At 40.9% G+C, this 21118-nt stretch overlaps 1 protein-coding gene across 1 annotated transcript in view; it reads right to left on the bottom strand.

Moving 5' to 3' along the window:
- The window catches only part of LOC102210927 (ephrin type-B receptor 1-like), a 124707-nt gene that overhangs the window by 32080 nt on the left and 71509 nt on the right, over positions 1 to 21118 (bottom strand). Inside the window, exons 8-12 of the mRNA XM_005736956.1 lie at positions 20361 to 20436; positions 18813 to 18937; positions 4708 to 4873; positions 4219 to 4324; positions 41 to 102 (exon numbers count right to left, since the gene is read on the bottom strand). Of these exons, the coding sequence (XP_005737013.1) occupies positions 41 to 102; positions 4219 to 4324; positions 4708 to 4873; positions 18813 to 18937; positions 20361 to 20436 (535 nt within the window). The remainder of the gene's footprint in view (positions 1 to 40; positions 103 to 4218; positions 4325 to 4707; positions 4874 to 18812; positions 18938 to 20360; positions 20437 to 21118) is intronic.

Raw genomic sequence — 21118 nt, 5'->3', positions numbered from 1 at the left:
TAAAGAAATAAAGAGCGCAGTGTTAGGAGGGGGGTCGTACCTCCTCCTGTGTTGTACTGCTGCAGCTTGTCACCATATACGCTCTCCTTCAGCTGCCTTCTCCTGCAGACAGAAACACGGACACAGAGATTTACGGGGAAGAAAAAGTGGCAAGTAGGTAAAAAAATAAAACAACTCAAAGTTAGAAATGTTGCAGAAACATCATGCTAATTGGTTGTCCTCTCGCTGTTTCTCTTTTGAGGTGAAATAAATTGTTTTCCAGAAGTGTGCTTAAGAGAGAGTCTGTCAGGAAATCATTAGTATTGGGTGACTTGCTCGTGCTCTTTGTCATCAGCTCTTGTTTCCCGCTTCTCTCCGAGGCTGAAACTAAAGGAATGCAAGCGGTAATATTTTAATATGTGGACTGATCTCCACAGCAGACACCTAATACTGAGCGCAGGAGAGACAGCTTGCCGCTCGCTATTTCTGGGAGTTCATGGGGTCACTGAGACTTTGGACATTTCTCATTTCACAGCTAGTTTAAAACTCTTGCCGTATTAAATATTATAATTTAATATTTTTTTTGCATCACTTGTGCGTGATTTTTTGGTCTACAACTTTATTTCTACTAGGAGTCATTTCAAATCCTTTTTTAAAAAAATATGTGAAGTACATTTAGAAATGCTCCCTTCGCGTACACAACCAATGTTATTTCATAAGAATCTTTTGTTCTTGCACTCTAATTTTGATATTTCTCCTTCACATAGCCCACCTCTCCCTTAATGTCAGCTAGGACAGGCTCCAGTTCATCTGTGACCCCCTAACAGGATAAGAAAACAAATATTTTATAGTCCAATGCATGCAAAATTTAAAGTTAGACTAACTTGTAGGTCTCCTTGCTGTCAGTGGCTGTGGCCATGAATGACCATTATTCGGAAAATGCCACACTCGGTTTTTTGTAGTACCATATGCAGATACAAAAGTATTGGAAATAGCTAACAATGATAGCAATAGCAGCAGCAAGTGTAGTTTGAGCTTGAATCAGTTGATCAGCGAAAGGTTAAAGACTACAGTGTACAGAGAGGATTTGACTTAGATGCACACACGCGACTGCAAGCAGACATACTGGTAAACATACCGATTCTACATTTAAGGTGAGAGAGCTGCAGCTGTCAGTGGTGGAAGCTACACTATATTGCCAAAAGTCAAAATGCAGCCATCCAAATCATTGAATTCAGATGTTGCAATCACTTCCATGACCACAGGTGTATAAAATGAAGCAGCTAGACATGCAGACTGCTTCCACAAACATTTGTAAAAGAAGAGCTCAGTAAATTCCAGAATGTTACCGTGATAGAGGAACAAGTCCAGCTGTGAAATTTTCTCACTACTAAATATTCCACAATCAACTGTTAGTGATATTATAACAAAGATGAAATGATTGGGAACAACAGCAACTTGGCCATGTAGTGGTAGGCTATGTAAAATCACAGAGCTGAGGCGCATCGTGCGCAGAGGTCACCAACTTTTTACAAAGTCAATCTCTACAGACCTCCAAAATTCATGTGGCCTTCAGGAACAGTGAACAACGGTTGAACAACAGCCTTATGTCACCAAGTGCCATGCAAAGTGATGAATAAAGTGGTATAAAGCACGCCACAGACTAGAGCAGTGCAGATGTCTCGTCTGGAGCAACGAATCACACTTCTCCATCTGGATGACTGCGGGTTTGGTGGTTGCCAGGACAAGGGTACTTGTTGGGGCTGTCCCTCATAATATCCAGTGAGAGGAACTTGTAATTCTTTCATTTCATGCTCCCAACTGTATGGGAACAGTTTGGGGACCTTTCCTGATCTAACATGAATGTGCATCAGTGCACAAAGCAAGGTCCATAAACGCATGGATGAGTGCGTTTGGTGTGGGAGAACTTGACTGGCCTGCACAGAGTCCTGACCTCAACCTGACCGTGCACTCCTGGGATCAATTAGAGCGCAAGTGCACTTCTGGAAGAATGGTCAAAAATTCCCATAAACACTCTTAAACCTTGTGGAAAGCCTTCCCAGCTGAGTTGAAGCTGTTATAGCTGCAAACCCTATGGATTAAGAATGGGATGTCACTCAAGTTCATATAAGTGTGAAGGCAGACAAGCAAATACTTTTGGCAATATAGTGTATATATAGTAAGGTACCATTTAATGCAACTTCAACTGTACTTCGTTTTAAAAGTATTATTTTACTTTCTAAGACATTTATTTAACAGCTCCAGAAAATAGTTTAAGATGAACATTTTACACAGTTGATAATGTTTTAAAATAGAGCACATTATTAAAGCCGACACCAGTGGTTTTAACCTTCAAGCTGGCTGAATTACAAAAAGCAGAATGGAATGAGATCAGTCAAACGTCTGTTTTTTAACAGCTGCAACAAATAGGGATTTTTTGGTTCCAAATTTCTCACATGGTTTAATATCAATCGAAATTCAAATGATAAGACACCACAAAAAAACAAACAAACATCAAAGATGAAAAACAAACAACAGATTAGTTTATCACATCTTTTTCTTCTTCTTCTCTACCACCAATCATGTCCTCAACCCCTTTACCCTATTACCCCTATATGTAAAGTAAGTAAGACAAGCTGTTCATGCACTGATGCCTGTAATTTAACAATCTAACGATGCCATACAGAATAATATGACACCCAGAGGCGCCAAAGCGGTACTTTTGCAACATTGCTTCATTTTAGTGGTCAAGCAGGAGGTGGTGGACTGCCACAGAGTTCCTCTCGTCTCCAACTGGAAAAATGATGAAATGCTGCCTCCTGGTTGGGGTTTAGAAGCTTGTATCAAATATGATGGCCTCTTATTCCCAAGTAACAGGAAGTGCAGTGTGACTTGAACCAACAGATTGGCACAAGATCAGCAGTGATGTGGGTGCTGTACCAGACTGTCATGGTAATGAGATTACCACTCCACCAAGTCCAACAAATAGTGCAAATAGTGATCATGAGATCTAGTAATGACCAAACGACTAAGACCGATGAAATCAGTTTCCTCTGTAGAAGGAATGGGCTCAGCTTTGGAGATAAGGAGAACAGCTCAGACATCCAAAGGGATCTCCTGCGCCTCCCGGTCTCAAGGGAGCCTTCCATTGGAGGTCGTTGGGTATATCCAAACATCAGGTGACCCTAGAATAGACTCAAGGCTCACTCGAGTGATTGGGAGCAACTGGGAACACCTCAGCTCCTCCAGGATCAACTGGAAAGTGTTGCTGGGGAAAAGACCCTACTTGGCTTAGTGCCATTGTGACCTGATTGTCTATAAGTGGAAGATGACGAATAGAGGGATGGATGGTGTTTTGTAAGGACTGACGGATGGACATTTTAGTACAATTATTCATGCAGAACTTTCACTTGTCATTTATTTTTTGTCACATCAACAACATATAAAATGTTACTTTAAAGGAGGTACATCAGCTGTGGCTACGCTCCACACAACACACTCCCAGAGGCTTCCATTATCTGGTTTACGCTTAAGTAGCGATAGCTCGCACCGTGAGCTAGGTGCTGCTCATATGGTTGATAAACTTCCATTTTTTTCTTTTTCCTCACCATTTTAGCTGAAATAGAAGAATGCATGTGCAGCAGCTCTCTTATTCATTTAAAGGAGCTTTGTTAAAATACATTTATTTGATTGATATTTGTGGGTGTCAGATTTATTTTACTGGGTAATTATATTTGAAACAGATGGCAAATGTCAGGAAAGAGAGCAGGGGATTAGTAAAATGGGTGAGGGATTCTGTTGCTGGGGGCATTTTTATTCATGTGGTATGCTCCATGGCCAATCGGCCCTGAACATTTATCCTGGAAAAAAAAATGTTGTTCAAAGTCCACTTACTGCTTTTAAAAAAGCATCTACCAGTCTGTCTCAGCTAATCGATTTCCTCAGCGGTCATTAAATAACGTGATCTAAAGACGTGATGTGTGGAAGCTGCAACTGTGCTACTGAAGTGCCGCTTTGTCCACGTAATTACAAACACCTTTGCATTTCGTTCAAAGCTCAAAAAAGAGGGGAACTGTTGTTTTAACTATCAGTTCATGTTCATAGTCTGACAAGTGAAAAGTATGTTATTTAATAGGACACGTGTCTAGCATCTCTACCTCTTTGGATTTTGCAGTGACACACATTTATGTGCAGCTGCACTTTCGTGTGAAGTGAGCAGGTGTGTCAGCTGTACATTACCTGGTACAGATGATGGCGATAGCTACTAGTGATACAATACACACTCCACCAACTAGAGAGCCAGCAATCAGAGAGAGCTGCTGTCCGAGCTCTGACTTATATTCATCTGCAGAACACACACACACACAAATTAAGGAAAAAATATTATATTTCATACTCCTCATATGTTTCAGTCTTGCATACACACAGCTGAGCATTTCTGGAAGGGAAAATATATAACTGACACTTTTTTCTCTCTAATACACAGAAAATATAATTTACAAGGCTCATTTTACATGACTGCAAGCACTCTTCACAAACACACACACGCGCACACACACACACACAGAAAGTAAGGGAGAATTTAATCACTTCACAGCCAGAATTTCACTCTTGCGCAACCCTCTCACATTCCCTCTCTCAGCCCTACACTCGCTTTCCTCTCCACCACGAAAACCCACACCCACACAAACACCTCCACACACTCCAGATAACCACCCACACACTTACCGTCGGTGAGGGTTTGGAAGAGCATGTCTTTGCTGTAGGCTCCGTAGCCCGCTACAGTGCGGGCCCTCACCTGGACCACATAGCCGGTCCCGGGTCTCAGACCCTCCAGAACCACATTAGGTGTTTCGCTTAGGACCATCGAACTGTTCAGCACAGATGACTGCAACTGCGTGTGAGGTACAGAGACAATTAGGAAATATATTTAAGAAGCAGCCCAAACAGTCTGTCTGTGACCAAAATATTCTTTTAGTCTAACTTCAGCACTTAGTTTTGGCCAGTATAAACAAAAATACATCCAAAGTAAAGCGAAAACAAAAGAAATTGGTAAAAGCACCCTTTGCCAGGCTTCATCACATTGCCCTGTTCCAAATAACAAAAATATTACAGTTACACGTAGTGGTACAATATGTAGTCATGGAGATAGTTTGGGTTTATTAATCCATATTTGGATATCTGTGTTTTCATGTAATGTGAAGCTGAAACAGGAAAAAAAGTAATCCACAGGCCTCACTGTGTATAGCTTTTATTTTATTAAAACTTCACACAGAGAAGTCACTGGATTGTTGTTTTAGGGAAGAGTGTGCTGTGATACACAGTGGCCAAAGCACAATTGTGTTTAGTCTCATTTCATTGTGGCTATTAAAAAGCAAGGCAACACTTCACATCGGTAGGTTTGGAATACTGGTGTCCCAAACTAAATAATATCATCATTTCAAAATGCATTTTGTATTTAATCAGTTTATCATTGTCAAAAATGAAAATTTGTTTGATGAATTCGTAACTGTTACAAATTTGCAGAAGGTGGCAAAACACTTTTTAGCAGCACTTGTGTGGGTCACTATCTAACCTAATCCACCTCGAGAATACAAGAAGTCTACGTGTGCCGTCTTTCTTTTTGTTGTAATGATCTCCAGAGCTGAGAGTTGTACACAGACACAAGAGACTCATCAGTATTACACCCCATGATTCAACAGCTAGAACAACCTTAAGAAGGAATAACTTAATATTTCCTTAATGACTTTCTAATCCACTGTACGAGGATTTATAGAGGTGCTCACACTTTCTGCTCTTCAGTTAATCAAGTGTGTTTGATTAGCAGCACCTGGCTGCCACTTACCCTCTCAGTTCCTATGGAGGCAGCGACTGATTCTGAGTTTTTGTCAAATAAATAATGACACAGTGTTTTGTAGTCCATCTGAGTTTGTATTTACCTCATTCAAAGACCAGATGTATGCACCAGATGTGTAAAACTTTCTTTTGACCCTGACTGTACACAGCAGCAGTTGCTTGTAGATGGATCGATGGTTGCCAGTTTGAAAACTTGAACATATTATCCAACCCCTCTGGTCAGCTCTATTGCATCTGTAACCATAACCAGCGCTCACCTCATGGTTACACTGACATCCTGGATAAAACGATCTACACTATGGAAAAGTGAGTGATGAATAAAGAAACACTACTTAACTTACACCTCTGTGTCGAAACTAAACACTAAGATTGGGAGACTGCCATTTTTTGCAGCACATAATGATTCAATAAGTCAGGTTCCTCTTTAAAACAGAAAAGGTCAGAAACAAGCATTTTGCGAGATGTGAAGCCCTATTCAAAACTAAAGAACTCCTAAAGCTGCTGCTTTTGCAGACTTGATATTGGTATTCTTAAACAGATTACACCATATGATTTGTGAGGCTTAATTTGATTCAAATTGGGCAGAAGGCATTCAAAATACAGCGGCAGACTGAGTGTTTGCTGAATGAATATAATGATTCTGTGCACAGGAAACAGATTCCACACAGCAGAAAACAGTATGTGAGCTTAGCCTTCCCTTCCCCATCAGTCTCTTATACTAAACTGTAACCAGAGTAAAGGGCAAAGTTGTCCTGTTCTCTCTGGAAACCTAAATCCTCACAGGATCCTCTCAGACATCAAAGGTTCCTCTGGTACAGTTGCAGTCACTGTCAGAAGGCAAGAAGTCAGAAATCTTTAGCTGGCACTCGTGCGATTTCCAACATTTACCCCGTTAGCACCACTTTGTAGCCAACCCTACAAAAACAATGAATAGTCTTTAGCGATCCTTTGTCATTATTTCTGGAAAGATACATAAACATGATATGTTTTTCTAGTTTTCTTGGTGTGGTAACACAGAATCTTGCCACATGAGAACAAATGTTGTTCAGGCTTTTTCAAGCTCACTATCGTTAACATTTCTAAACCTCCAGTTTTTGTTTCATATGATGCTCCTTGCCCTCATATATCTTCCAGTTATGTTTTCACCCCTTTTAACCCCACCCCCCTTCATTCCCTGCATATATAGGTATTTCTGTCACAATGCAGTTAATTAGCTATTATCCTCAGAGACAGGTGAGAATTTGGTCTTCACCCCTTCCATTTCTTCTTCTGGACTGAATTAGGTATGAGACCTATCAGGCCACTCCAATAAACCAAAGACCACCACCTTGCACTGCTATCTTTCTCTGTCTGCCTTCTAGACTTCCTGTCTTCAGTCGGTTTCTTTCAGATAAAAAAAAAAAAAAAAAAGCTTCACTGCAGTTAATTTGAAATGGAGTCTGGAGAGAATGACAGATATAATGTGGTGATGGCATGAAAGTAGAGGAAGGGAAGCATGCAGTGAGGATGAAGGGTGGTAGGGTGGAGGGGGTCAAAAGCATAGCAAAGATGAGAGGAAGAGAGATGACGGTGGTGATGAACAGGACAGGTCAGCAGGGAAAAGAGTGGGAAGAAATTGAGGGAAAAGCAGACGAAAGGCTGGGAAGGCTATCAGAAGATGGAACGGATGAAAGAGGGTTAAAGATGATTGTTTTTATTATCGTAATCTTTCATAACCAACACTCATCCCCCGATCATCAGCCCCCTTTGTTGCTGCAGGGCCTGTTTACTTTTCCAATATGCGATATCATATAGTATTTATTACCTTCATTCATGTCATCTTAATATATTGATTTCTCTTATTAACATACTGTATATAAAAGACGGACGCCGCTAATTGCTTTCTCGTAATTAGGACATAACGCAAGGACAAGTGTTAAAGGCTTGAAAAGAATGCGGTATATTTGCAAGTGGACAGAGAAATGGGGTATTGTGTTGGGGGTGAAGTTTGAATTTGAAGGTGTGTGTGTGGGTGGGGGGGAGGGAGGATGAGGGTGGCTCTATGTTTGCCAGAATGAAGAGGTTAGGGGGCAGCCCATATGGGAAGGCCTGGTAGCCAGAGATAAGTAATGGGGAAAAATCCAGCCTTCTTGCACCATATCAAATCTACTACATTAAAACCTCATTATCTATAGAGTGGGAGTGGAAAAGGAAGGTGCGGGTGGGGAGGATGGGGGGGCGAGAGAAGGTGGAGAAATGACAAAAAACTGCCAGAGCAGGAGGTAGAGTACAGCTGTCTGGTAAGAAAAACCTGTCCTCTCTCTGCAGGCTTATCAAACCACTCCCCGGGGACATCTTCACTTTCAAATATGTGCTAAAATTAGTCTTTATGTGGCCGACTGCTCCGTGGTGTGAAACGCAGCGACTGAATTGGCTTCTGCGTTAAATGATATTGAAGTAAAAGCAGCAGCAAATAAGGCTGACTTAGAGTAAAGTCACTGTCATGATTTTGACTAACTAAGGGTTTTATCTGTGGCTGTCACACCACAGGTGCAGTACATCTCTCAGTGAGAGCACTACTTCTCACCGTGTACTCAGCTCACTTTAATTGCCCTGCGAGAGGCAGAATCTCGACCTCCTCTTCTCTCCCTACTCTCCATCTTTCCTGGAACTTTGCTGATACCAAAACTGTGAGAATAAGAGGAGTGGTGAGTGCTCCATATGGAGATAGGGCTACTGTGCTCTTCCTGTTATTTATTTATTTTTTGATGATGCCTCAGTGACAACGCTGTGTATGTAGAGTAAAAGACTGTGAAAGAAACACAAAAAAATGACGAACATGAAATACTAAACCCGCATAAGAATATAGATCAAATTAAAAAAGTGTTTTAAGGTGGTAAACAAAGCCACAACTCCTTCCTTTGCATCTAAGAGTACAATCACTATTTGTGCTGGTGTAGGCTTTTCAGGAAGTGCATTATGGGATTGGCATGGTTGTGCTCTGCTGCTAGACAGCCAATGCACAGCTTTGTAGACTCTTGTCTACGTGTAGTAGCTGTCTGCTGACAACAGGAGGCAGTGTCAAAAATATGCTGAGCAACAGGTCTGTAGAGTGTATTGATCCCCAAGTTGAAAAACCCCTGCATTCAACCTATTCACCTAAGCAGTCGGCAGCGGTGTGTGGGGACGGTACCTTGCTCAGGGGTACCTCATGATAGCCGTTCAGTGGATTCGAACCCCTGAGCTTCCACTCTACCTACTGAGCCATTCCTGCCCATACCTGTAGACCAATGTTCCCTCTAAGCTGCGTGCATGTGCAATTGCGCACTGGTGGCACGATCTCTGCGCACAGAAAATCTGCGTTGCACACAAAAGAAAAAAAAAAAAAAAAAATCGAACCTGAATTGAAAATAAAACTTTAACAATTCTGTTTTGCAGTGTTAGTCAGTGAGTGACTGGCTGCTCCCGCATCGGATTAGAACAAAGCCACTTTATCCCATAGTCATATTTGTATATACGCAGTTAATCAACGTGGTTGACAGGCTATGACAGCGTCCTTATGTGCTGACACTGGTGTTTTAGCTAGCAAAGCGGCGTGGCTGATGTGGAGTTAATGGCAATGTGTACAACCACTGGAGATGTGAGCAGGACAGACGGAAGTTGACGGAAAAAGTGTGGACTTTATACCAGTTTTTAAATTGTGTTGATCGGCCACGTAAAACCAGAGTTATGATAAAAATATATGCAATGTTTGTTTTTCCTGAATACTATCGTTGTTTATATTTACTGCGGGAAGAAACGGTAAAAACGGCGTTTTATAAGGAAAGCACTCTCCACCTGTGAGCAAAACCAAAACCAAAAAACCCCACCCTTTCCTGTTCGTCGGAAAAAGTACCATGTCGACCAATCAAAAAAATTATATGGCAACATGGCATTTAGTTGTTTAGGAAGGGAGGAAGTTTTAGGAGTGACAGCGGTGTTTTGAGATGAGAGATTTGCGACGTTTAGCGCAAATCTTGTGTGAATGTTACAGCTGTTACAGCAGTGATACATCTCCTGCTGTCAAGCCTGCAGGTATCAGGCTGTTGTTCTCCTTTATCTCATAGTGGACAGAAATTATTTTTTGGAGTGGCACAAATAATTTGTGTGGCATCAAATTTGATGCAGAACAGCTGATTGTTCTGTAAATAGTTTGAAATGTTTATTTAAAAACAACTTTGTTGTTTGCATAACTCAGTAACTTTTTTGAAGAAGTAACTATATAATTAATTGCCCAACATTGATCATTATATGCTCTATTTACAGGACTCTCTCCCAGACCACAGACTCATAATACAAGTCAGAGCTTTATTGGAGTTCAAGTTATTTTTACTTCCAATAGTGTTAACATACTACACAGGTCATGAACAAGATTTTTTTAATTTTCATTGTAAGTGGGCTAAAGCACTTAATTAAAAGAAGTCTAACATAAATGTAAATGCTGTAGTTTGATCATTTTAATAAACCATGTAACTTGGATGGATTCGATGCTGGCGTGACCACAGTGCACACGTCTGCTGTTGCACACAGTGGTCTAAGGGGCCGCTCAGGGAGTTTGTGTGTTCGCTCAGACACATGAAAAATTAGAGAGAACATTGCTGTAGACTGTTCTTGAAGTTCTAACACATTTGTTTACTACAGTCTTTGTCTGTGCTTTATCGATCTTTTCATGACTTTGTGGGCCCCCTTTACTGTTCAGGCCAGCGTTTGAATCCAGCATTCAACCTATGCATAGCATCAGCAACATCTACATACTGTTGGTTATTTTCTTGCTGTATGTAAGCAAGCCCACGTAGACTGCATAGCATAATCCTGTACTCTGCGTAGCCAAACACCTACGCAAACAGACTACAGACGCAGTACCATGAATCCCACTTGAAACAACTATTATCCGGTTCTGTGCTTCCGGATAATGTTTGAAATACAGCCAGTCCTACCCTGGAGAAACATGAAACATTTTACATTTGAACGACAGATGAAATGAAAATGATATAAATGGTTTTCATTTATCGGAGATGAGTCACCTTCACCGAGCTTACGGAATCTCTCCTTTATTCCTAAAGGAAAAATCAGCGAGTGTCGTCTAATGCCCATTATAGATAAGAGACACTGAATCGGCAGCAGTCTAAATGAAAGTTTTGTATAAGAATTAGTGAGGTTTAAGAGACAGTAGTGAGACCTGCTATGGTGTATGGTTTAGAGATAGTGGCACTGATAAAAAGGCGAGTGGTGGAGCAGGAGGTGGCAGAGTTGAAGATGTTGAGATTTTAATTGGGAGTGAGCAGGAGGGAAAACATTAGAAATGGAGGAGGGATAGTGGATGTACTGGGAAAAGGATGTTGAAGATGGAGCTGCAAGAGGATGAACACACAGAAGATTCACAGGTGTAGTGAAGGAGAACATGCAGAGGGTTGGTGTGACAGAAGACAATGTAGAAACAGTGTGAGAGCTAATGCTAACAGTTAACCAGCTAGAAAAAGACAATATAAAAATAAAGGTACATGCTGCTGAAAAATACCTGTCTTTAAAACTGTTAATAAGGCATCACAAATTATTACACAAATTAATTCAAAACTAACAATACAATTAAGTGCAATTTATAAAAAGCATTAACTCCACATATGTTGGAAAGCAAACCTTGAAGTAATAGGTACTGATTTTTAATTATGTAATGACAAATGGTTGCATTAGTGCCACATTAAGACTTAAAAAGCAGCAGCAGTATCCATAAAAATAAAAAGGAAAGATTCAAACACACGTTTTCAGTTGTTTTTGTGCAGCCCTGCGAAGTTGACAGCCCTGGAAAATTGGAATCTCTGAGCAAGTTCTCTGAAGCCACGGACTTTAGGGCTGCGCATGAGTGTTTTCATCAAAGAGAATAGATAAGAAAAACAGTTGACAAGAGTACTGGGCATTTAAAGTTTGTACTTGCGCTCACAGTTGAGAGTTTCAATGAGTTATGGAAGTACCAACTCGCTGACAGTGTGTATTAAAAAGAAAAAAATGAGCACAGGGAGAAGCAGTGGTATTCCAAAAAATGCCAAAAACAATTTTCTTCAGATCTTGTGCGAAGGACTGAAGGATGGTGGGGAATGAAATGTGATCCGTGGCTGAGGAGGCACGCGCTCTGTTTGGTGTATGTTACACAATCCCTTGTAGGTGCTTCACTCTTTGTTTTTAATCTGTCTGCAGCAAAAGTCTGTCTGTTTTTGCAGCTGTTGGCTCTGCTTCAAAAAAAGATGAGGACATTCTTATATTTACCTTTGGGTGATAGATATGGGAGTAATTTAACTCGGAGTCTCGAAATGCATTGCTTCCTATTTGCGGAATTACAAAGACAAGATATGCTGTCGCAATTTTCCTTTCTCTTCACAATTTTCTTTCCTAGAGCAACTTCTTTGATAGGAAAGCAATCAGAACCTGCATGTTTTACCACTGAATCAGAGGCTCACATTGGTGCCTCTGGTCTGACATTCGCTATTCAAGCTAGACTATGAAGTCTTTTGTTCCATAGTCTCCTGGTTCATACAAATTAGGACCTTGTCCACTACAGGCAGCTGAAGGCTTGATTGCTTCAGTAAGACAGCCTCACAGAAGACTGGTAGGAGCTTTGAAAAACACCCACTGAGGGGATAAATTGGTGGTTTAGTGTTTCTGCTTTTGAGTGAATCGGTTAACAAGATTAAATGATCTTCCACTATTCTACATTACAAAAGCTGGAGTAACACTGTTATCAACGCTGCAGCAAGACATTCATATTGTGATCTCTTTTGCAAAACACTGACTCCAGAAGGGTAAATAATATTCTGTCTGCACAAGAAACTGCTTCTTATCTGGAGTGCATCCACAGAATGGAAATCTGATCACAAAGCTAGAAGTATCTACGCTGCTCGAAAAAATGAAAGAAACAAATCAGAATATAGATCTGATCTCAATGGGGGGGGGGAAATCATGCTGCCTGCATATCTATACTGATCGGGTAATGTGTTAGGAATGAAGGGATGTTACATTGTTTGATGGAAATGAAAATTACAAACATACAGAGGGCCTAATTCAAAGACACCTTGTAAATCCAAGTGAAGAAAAGTATGTGGCAGACCAGCCCATTTTACTGAAAATTCACCCCAGCCACTCAACATGGCACTCAATGGTTTGTATGTTCTCAATGTGCTTATGTACATGCCTGACAACATCGGGGCATGCTCCTACTGAGACCACAGATGGTGTCCTGGGGCATCTCCTCCTAGATCTGGACCAGGACATCAATGAGCTCCTGGACAGTCTGTGGTGCAACCTTGCAGTGTCTGATGAACTGAAACATAACGTCCCAGATGCGTCCTATTGGATTTAGGTCAGGCGAGCATGGGAGCCGGTCAGTATGAACTCCTTTATCTTCCACAAACTGTCTGCAAACTTTTGCCACATGAGATCAGGCATTATTGTGCAACAGGAGGAAACCAGGACCCAGTGTAGTGTCTGACAGTGGATTTCACAGTGTGCCAGTGTATTGTTGCCAATCCTGTAGAGGTCTCTGCGCCCCTCTGTGGATATGCCTCACCCCACCATCACTGACCCACCGCCAAACCTGTCGTGCTGAGCGAACGTTCTTCATTTGTTCTCCAGACCCCTTCACATCTGTCACATGTGCTCAGGGTAAACCGGCTCTTATCTGTCAAAGGCATATTCTGGTGTTCTGGCAAATGCCACAGTGTCGGGCAGTGAGCACAGAGCCCACTAGAGGACATCAGGCTAGCCTCATGTAGTTTGTTTCTGATATTTGGTCAGAGACATTCACACCAGTGTCCTGCTGGAGGTTTCTTTTGTAGCTCTGGCAGTGCTCATCCTGTTTCTCCTTGCACAAAGGAGCAGATATCGGTCCTACTGATGGGTTAAGAATCTATTACAGTCCTGTCCATTTCTCCTAGAGTAGCTGTCTGTGTCCTGGAATCTCCTCCATGCTCTTGAGACTGTGTTGAGCGACAGAGCAAATCTCTTGGTGATGCCATGTATTGATGTCCCATCCTAGAGGAATTAAACTACCTTTGGAACCTCTGTGGGGTCCAGGTGTCACCTCATGCCACCGGTGACTGACCCTAACTGAACTAGTGCAAAAAATTGTCAGAAAAGACAGGGAGAGAAAAAATGTCAGTGGCCTCCACCTTTAAAACCATTCCTGTTTTGGGGGTTTTCAAAAGGTTTTCCTTTTTGTGAAGCAGTATATATAGAGAACATGGAAGTTCACATGATTAGCATGCCAAGGTCCAAATCCTAAAAATGAATCCAACTCCAGGGCATGTCTCTACAGTGGTGAGATAGGCACTGGTGAGTCTCCTGCTCTTCTGGACTCTACAGCCAAGCCCTATGCTAAAGCACTACTTTGGTTGTGGAGGTTCCCCTCCAAGGTTTTGTTACAGGTGGCAGCAATGACCTTGTTTTGTTCCCCTCCTTTGGATTAATAACCCCTCCACCACAACAACCTTCATATTCCTAAAAGGAGAAGCAGGTTTCTGGTTGCTTTTATCTGAAAAATTACTCACAATAATAAACTTTATTCCAGAAAAAAATACAGCTATAACCAACTAAAAATAATTTCTTCTATAGGGTGGCTGAGCTTAAACTTTAGAAATAGTTCAATCAATCCTGAGGGAGAACAGAATAGAGCTGGTGCTCCTTTATTTCTAAAAAGCTAAAGTGGTTCAGGCATTTCATAAGGCTGACTTCAGGGTGCCTCCCTTTGGAGATTTTCAGGGCATATGCATCATGTAGGAGACCCTAGGGTAGACTCGGACTTTGTGAAAGGATTTTATGTATATCTGATGTGGTACTGGAATGCCTCTGGATCCCTCAGGATGTGCTAGGAGACGCTGCTAAGGAGAAGAATGTCTGGACTAACTTGACCTGGCCTAAAGAAATGATAGATGGAGAATGTGGGCATCCCTCTTGTGCAGGAGATCAAGTACTGAGACTGAGAGTTTCCTTTTATTCTCAGTATAACTCAGAGGGTCAGGGTAGGGAAGAATAAAGAAAACTTCCAAAGAGTTCAGCTAATGGACACAAGTGGTTCTTCTCTCGGAGCACATTTCTGGCCTTTGCGAAACAGGAACAATAGGAGTAAAAGAAAGCTACAAAGGATCATTTTGAATATCGATCATTTTCCTTCAACCTTGCCTGCCTGGAACAGAAATCCTCAACACTCTGGCCTGGAAGAACGGATGCTTCTTGTTCTCTTTTCTGTGGCAGACTCCATCTCTCTGGGGTGAAAGGCTTTGCCCTTTTAAGATAAAGGTAACTATGTAATATCAGTGCTCTGTGCTGACTTCGGGCATGTACTGAGGTCCACGGAGAGACCTGAAGCCCACAGCAACAGAGAATGCTGAGGAGATGAATCTAGGACACCATCTTACTCAGCAAACAATAGAGAAATATTAGCGGCTGCAGTCTACAAACACTATGATATCCCGCCTCGCAGACTTTGGAACAGACAAAACAACATAAGCAGTAAATTGAATAAATGCATCGGAGCTGTATACATGACTGCCAATGAATATTTTCCTGTAAAACAGCAACAAACGATATCGCTGTCTTGTGTGGCTACCTAAATATTTAATATTTCAGCTAGGATCGGATTAGCTGGAAAGGTTTTGGGGAAATTTGTCTAAATTACTGTCCATTTGTCTTCTAAAGTTTTCAGTAAAGACTAAAGAATTAGCTGCTTGAGACTCCCAAGATCAGCATGAGCTCTTACTGCTTCTGATTAGCCTAATGGTTGATTTAATTTTCATCTTCACAAATCCTAATTTGATCTTATATTGCATGTTACCGATAACAAAGCTGCAGCAGCCCAAACTACTCCCTTTGTTCGTGTTCGATTCAGTGAAACGCTGAGTTGGAGGGAGGCGGTCCTCATTGTCTGAAAACAGCTTTTTAAAGCCAGTTGTTAATGAATGGACACTCATCCTTCCTGCACAAATACGATCAACAATTTATGTGTGGTTGAAAAAAGAAAGGCTCTACATCACTGTAAAACCCTGTCAGTATGGCTGCAGGCCCCATTAAATATGCATTGTAGCTCTAAGATCAATCCTGACTTATTAGGAAATAATATTGCATAAAAGATGATACATGAATAGGCATTCAGCACGAGTGGGAGACAAAAATACATCATTTATAAGAGCTATAAGTTGTAGAAATATGCTGACAGGTTTCTGCCTTCAGCTGTCCTGAAATAATTGCCATGTTGATCAGCCACCAAACCCAGTGATGATGATTTTTATCAAGCTGCAGTTTTCATACTAAATGACAAGAAATATTTAATAACAACGGTATTACAAAAACAGCAGTACTGAGTGATTATTATTTCTTGAACGATATGATGGAGAACAGACACGTTCAGAAACATTTGTCATGGTGTCTGCTGCTGTTGGATGGATGTTCTCAAGGAGTCTATGAAACTACCAGACAGCCCGTAATCTTCTGTCAAGTATTAAAAACATAACATCATGCCTGTATAAATTATCGCCATACCCAATACACTTTTGAAGCTTCTCTTTGATAGATGAAAAAATTTCAATTATTAAATTTTAAAAACTGGTTCTCTTCCCTCCGCTGCCTGGAGTTATCCTACCCCCTTATTTTCTTAAACTCCTGGATAGATGTAGTACCTAACTATTCTTTTTTTGGTGAATATTTTAAAATTGCTATCAGCCTCTCCTCCTTATTAATATTAAACACATCTAATTTCTTTCAGTAACATGTTTTTTGTTTGTTTTTTGTTTGCTGTTTTTTGTGTTTTCCAAGGGACTAAATCTGGAAACATAAGGTAGCACATACAATATCTACCTAGCAACAACACTTCTGTGTGTTTATAATTAATGCTTTATTGTTGATGAAGATGGGAACTTGAACTCTACATCACCACAGTGAGCTGAGGAAGATAAATCTAGGAAATGATCTCACACCCAGCAAACAATAGAACACTATTAGTGACAGCGGACACTGTAACATATGTGAAACCATTAAGAGCCCCTAATAAAAAAGCAGAAAGTGCAGTGCTGTGCGTGAGTCTATATTTTGCTAGGAAAATGTGAAATCGGTGCAGGGATTTATTGAAACATGCAGAAACATCCATAGAAATACAGTATTTAAGACAAAATCAGAGTTTATATAAATGTAACCAGCTTGAAAGTCAAGTCATTTCATATGATCGCCATTAGTCTTCAAGACTGTTTTGGGCAAGCTTTCTTATCATTTCTTTAGGCAGCCTTCAGGAATAGTTCCCTAAGCTTCTTGAAGGACTGCCTTTTGTTCTACTCTCTTCTGGGATGATCCCACATTGCTTTAATGATGTTAGGGAGGCCAATCCATTATGTGCCTTTTTGTTTTCTATCTGGGTTTCTACTGCACTAGTAGTGTGTTTGCAATCATTTTCATGCTGAAAAATTCAGCTCTTGCCAATCAGATGGTTTCCAGATGGTACTGCATGATGGATCAAAAATCTGACAAGACTTTTCAGTGTTCATAATTCCATCAATCTTGAAAATCCCCAACAACACTTTGTGAAATACAGCCCCAAACCATGAGAGAGCCTCCATCTTAGCTGTGTCCCAAAACGTCGGCTGCATCCTCCTGAGGCTGCATTTTTAGACCAATTACGTCACAGTGACACAATGAAGGCTGTCCCAATTCGTATACTCCTCCGAATGCGGCCGACAAATGCGTCCTCCTTTTCCTAAGATTTGAAGGATGGGTCGGGTGTATCCTTCGTGGCCCACCATATCCCAGAATTCATAGCGCGGCCCAGCCAATTCCAGTTTCCAACAATGGCGGCAGCTACTTAGCTTTAATATTACTCTTATTACTCTTTCTGGGTCACAAAATAAACTTTTAACATATTTTAATGTAGCTGTGTAAACTTCAAATATCTGCTTGGTTTATCAAGACATCACATATCGCATATATGCAAAAGGGCTCCGACCTTTTCGGAGACGTCTGTTACCCACCAGATCGATGGCTAGAGGGGGTTCAAGGGTCAGTAGAGCAACTAGAACAGCGGACTCCTGGCTTCATCATTTTTTTGGCTAATTGAAAGCCACTCTTCCACCGAGACCATTTCTGATGAGGCTTCAGTGAAGTGCTAATGGATCAGCTGAAGAGGAAGATGCATTTCTCTGATCAGATCTTTGTTGGACTTTTTCCTGTTTCTTAAGGACATTTTCACTTAAGACAATCTTAAGGCATTCAGACATTTTTCACTGCAGACAGTTTTTAAGATCTGACACTCCTTCTGTCCTCTGTTTGTCCAGTTTCCTCAAATGTTTCAACGACACACTACACACCGTGTTGTCACATGCCAAGTTTTTAGCTAATATCTCTTTGACAATCACCTTGTTAGTACAAAAATATTATTGTATGCCTATCAAAGTGTCTGTTTTGTGACAGGTTGCTGGTAACACAGTGCCTAAAGATAAAATTAAAAATGTTTTTTTGATAAGTTGTCTGTTATGTGTAGACACAACACTGGTTAATGCCTTTAATTAGGTGCTATTCATTTCTCTAAAAATGGTCAGGTATAAGGACTGGACTAAAAATGAGTGAAAAAACAGTGTTCAGAGAAAAAAGAAAGCATCTGAGGACCATTTTTAAAAATTACAAGAACTTTTGGGTTTCTTGGAAGCAAAATATAAAGTACGCAGTGGTGGCTCATAACTTTTTGCACAGAACTATACGTGTAGTTTTACCAAAATGGTTGGTGTTACTTTTATTCAAGTTCTTAATGGCTGAGGTGTTTGTGCAGAAGTGAGAATCCTGCTGGTCTTTAGTAACAGTCCTGATAATGGATGACTCTGATGAAGTTGATATTGATTTGCCTGCTTTATTGACTAATGAGTTACTGCCAGCGACTATAGCACCAAAAAGCACAGACACAGAGACAAACACAGACATTTATCATCCCACCCTACCTTGTCATAGTATCGTATCTCGTAGTCGAGGATAATTCCATTGGGCTGTTCGGGCGGTGGCCATGACAACGAGAAACTGCGACTTGTTGAGCTCACTTGGTGCATTATGGGAACTGCTGAGGGAGCTGATAAAAAGCGCACACACATACATACGCACACAAGAATACACAATCAATTAGGCAGTTAAAAGACTTGCTAGCATGTTTAAACACCATAAATATGGAAATACAGAGTTTAATGACATATTGCCAAAGATTATTTGCACTCAAAGGAGAAAAATGTTTCCTCTTCCAAGCTCATGAAAACAAATTACTGCACTTGTCACTGATGGGGAAACAAGAGCTATGTCTGCGATGCATTTTTAACCCATAATTTTGGGAACGAGAAGCTGTTGGCTGTAATGTATTTCATGGTTCAGCTTCTGGATCGTTTTATGTGATGGCTTTCATCACTTTTGTGCTTTGATAGTCTCAAGTGGAAAAATGAGGCGAGAAGAAGACTAATATCACACAGCATCTGGAGATGTACTACACTGTTTTAAATTTAATTAAATTAGTGTTTTAAAGGACAAAAAACCCCAAGAGAATTTGTCTTCTTGGTTTTATGGGGATTCTGCTGAAAGCCATTATATCCTAAATAGACTGTATGCATCTTACACAGCTGAGTCACCATAATTTCATACAGCAGCTATAACGCACAGTAAATGCTATGATGCCTCAAGAGGTGTATACTTCTGCTGGAGAAATAATTTGACAGCATGAGCGATCTGTCACCTGAAAACCCCACAGTCTTTTTTTCCCTCACATAGCCACAATTGAGCCCCCCCCCACACACACACACACACATACACAGTGTTGAGTTTTACATCCTAAAGTCCAATGAAATACACTCAAAAGCTATTGCATAATTTAAAAATCTCCCCCAGTGCAGTCAACCTGAAAAATAAATCAGTTTTTGTTGAGTCCTAAAAGATTTCAGGGATAAGAGAGCCTCGCATCCGACAGCGGTAACAAATGCGCTCAGAAAACGGCAGGGTGACAATGGATCATGTTTCGATTAGGAATGAGCCAGGGGTGCTGTAGATGAGGTAAATGATGTGTTTTTCCATAGCAAAGCGGCTTTTAAATCTAAATTTGGGTAGCAGTGGAAATATCACTTGTGTCTGTCTCCATAAAGTATTGATGGAGTAATAACTCACTCACTTTATGGCCTCTAAGAATTATACTGAGGGAGACCTAGGGTGAGGAAAGCAGGGAAAGGGGGGAGAAAGCTGAGAAAAGCAGAATTGAGGGAGGGGGAGGAAAAGCGATGAAAGCTGTGGATGAGCAGGAAAGAAAGAGAGAGAAAGGGGAAGGAGAGCGAGAACAGGCAGAGCGATGACAAGCACATAACATGTTTTATGAATTAAAAGGCTGTAGCTCAATTTCCTTTATCTCCCCGGCCATCCCTCCCTCACATAATCCACGGTGCCCCGGGGTATGCTAGCACACACACAGATGCTTACACACACACACACACACGCAAAGAGTCATTGCTCTCCCAACTTACCAGCCTGATTGGTTGTAATGTTGATTGACAGTTGTTGGGCGGGGTAAGGGCTCTTGTTGGAGACTCCGTTGACTGCCTATAGAAAAGTAATGGTTATTCCACCCTCAGACATTAAAGTTAATAGTTATTTGAACTGAGCTCTCCACCCCCATCTCTTCATAGCTCTTGGTGCCTTTCCATTCAAGCAATGCATCTGTTTAACAATAATAATGGTGGCTGATAGCTTGAACAACTAGCACATGATTTACCTTTAGCTTCTCAATTTTAGCTAGCAACCGCTGTTGTTTTTGCCTGAAATGACAAATGGTGCTAGTAAAATTTGGCAAGCTAAGAGTAGCTAAGTTTAATGCCCCAGAATGATATGAAAATAGCAAAGCTAACAAGTTCAGCTGTCACAAGCATTAACTATATTACATGTTGAGTATTATAAGGGAAACCTCAGATTCATACATTTCTTTGAGACCTAGAAAGTATGGCTGCCTGATTCTGATAGATAAAATCACACATTTTTCTTTGCAGCGAAATTGTATGTTTCACTTATAATGTTAAAACAGTTAAGGCTTGTCAGGTGAGTATGAAAAACATGATAGTACTGCTGCAGTGTAGCCAGAACTTGGTTAGACTGAGTGCACAGTAGGAGAAATCGTAGTGTGCTTTGTAGTGAAATGCTATACAGTAGATGAGGTAATCTACAAGGGTATGATAACCTGCAACTCCACAAAATAATTGGAAATACACTACTGTGCAACAACCTTAAA

The sequence above is a fragment of the Pundamilia nyererei genome, unplaced genomic scaffold (assembly GCF_000239375.1).
Source record: "Pundamilia nyererei isolate P.nyererei 1_Seehausen unplaced genomic scaffold, PunNye1.0 scaffold00072, whole genome shotgun sequence".
Lineage (NCBI taxonomy): Eukaryota > Metazoa > Chordata > Actinopteri > Cichliformes > Cichlidae > Pundamilia > Pundamilia nyererei.
This window is presented reverse-complemented; position numbering and strand designations above follow the sequence as displayed.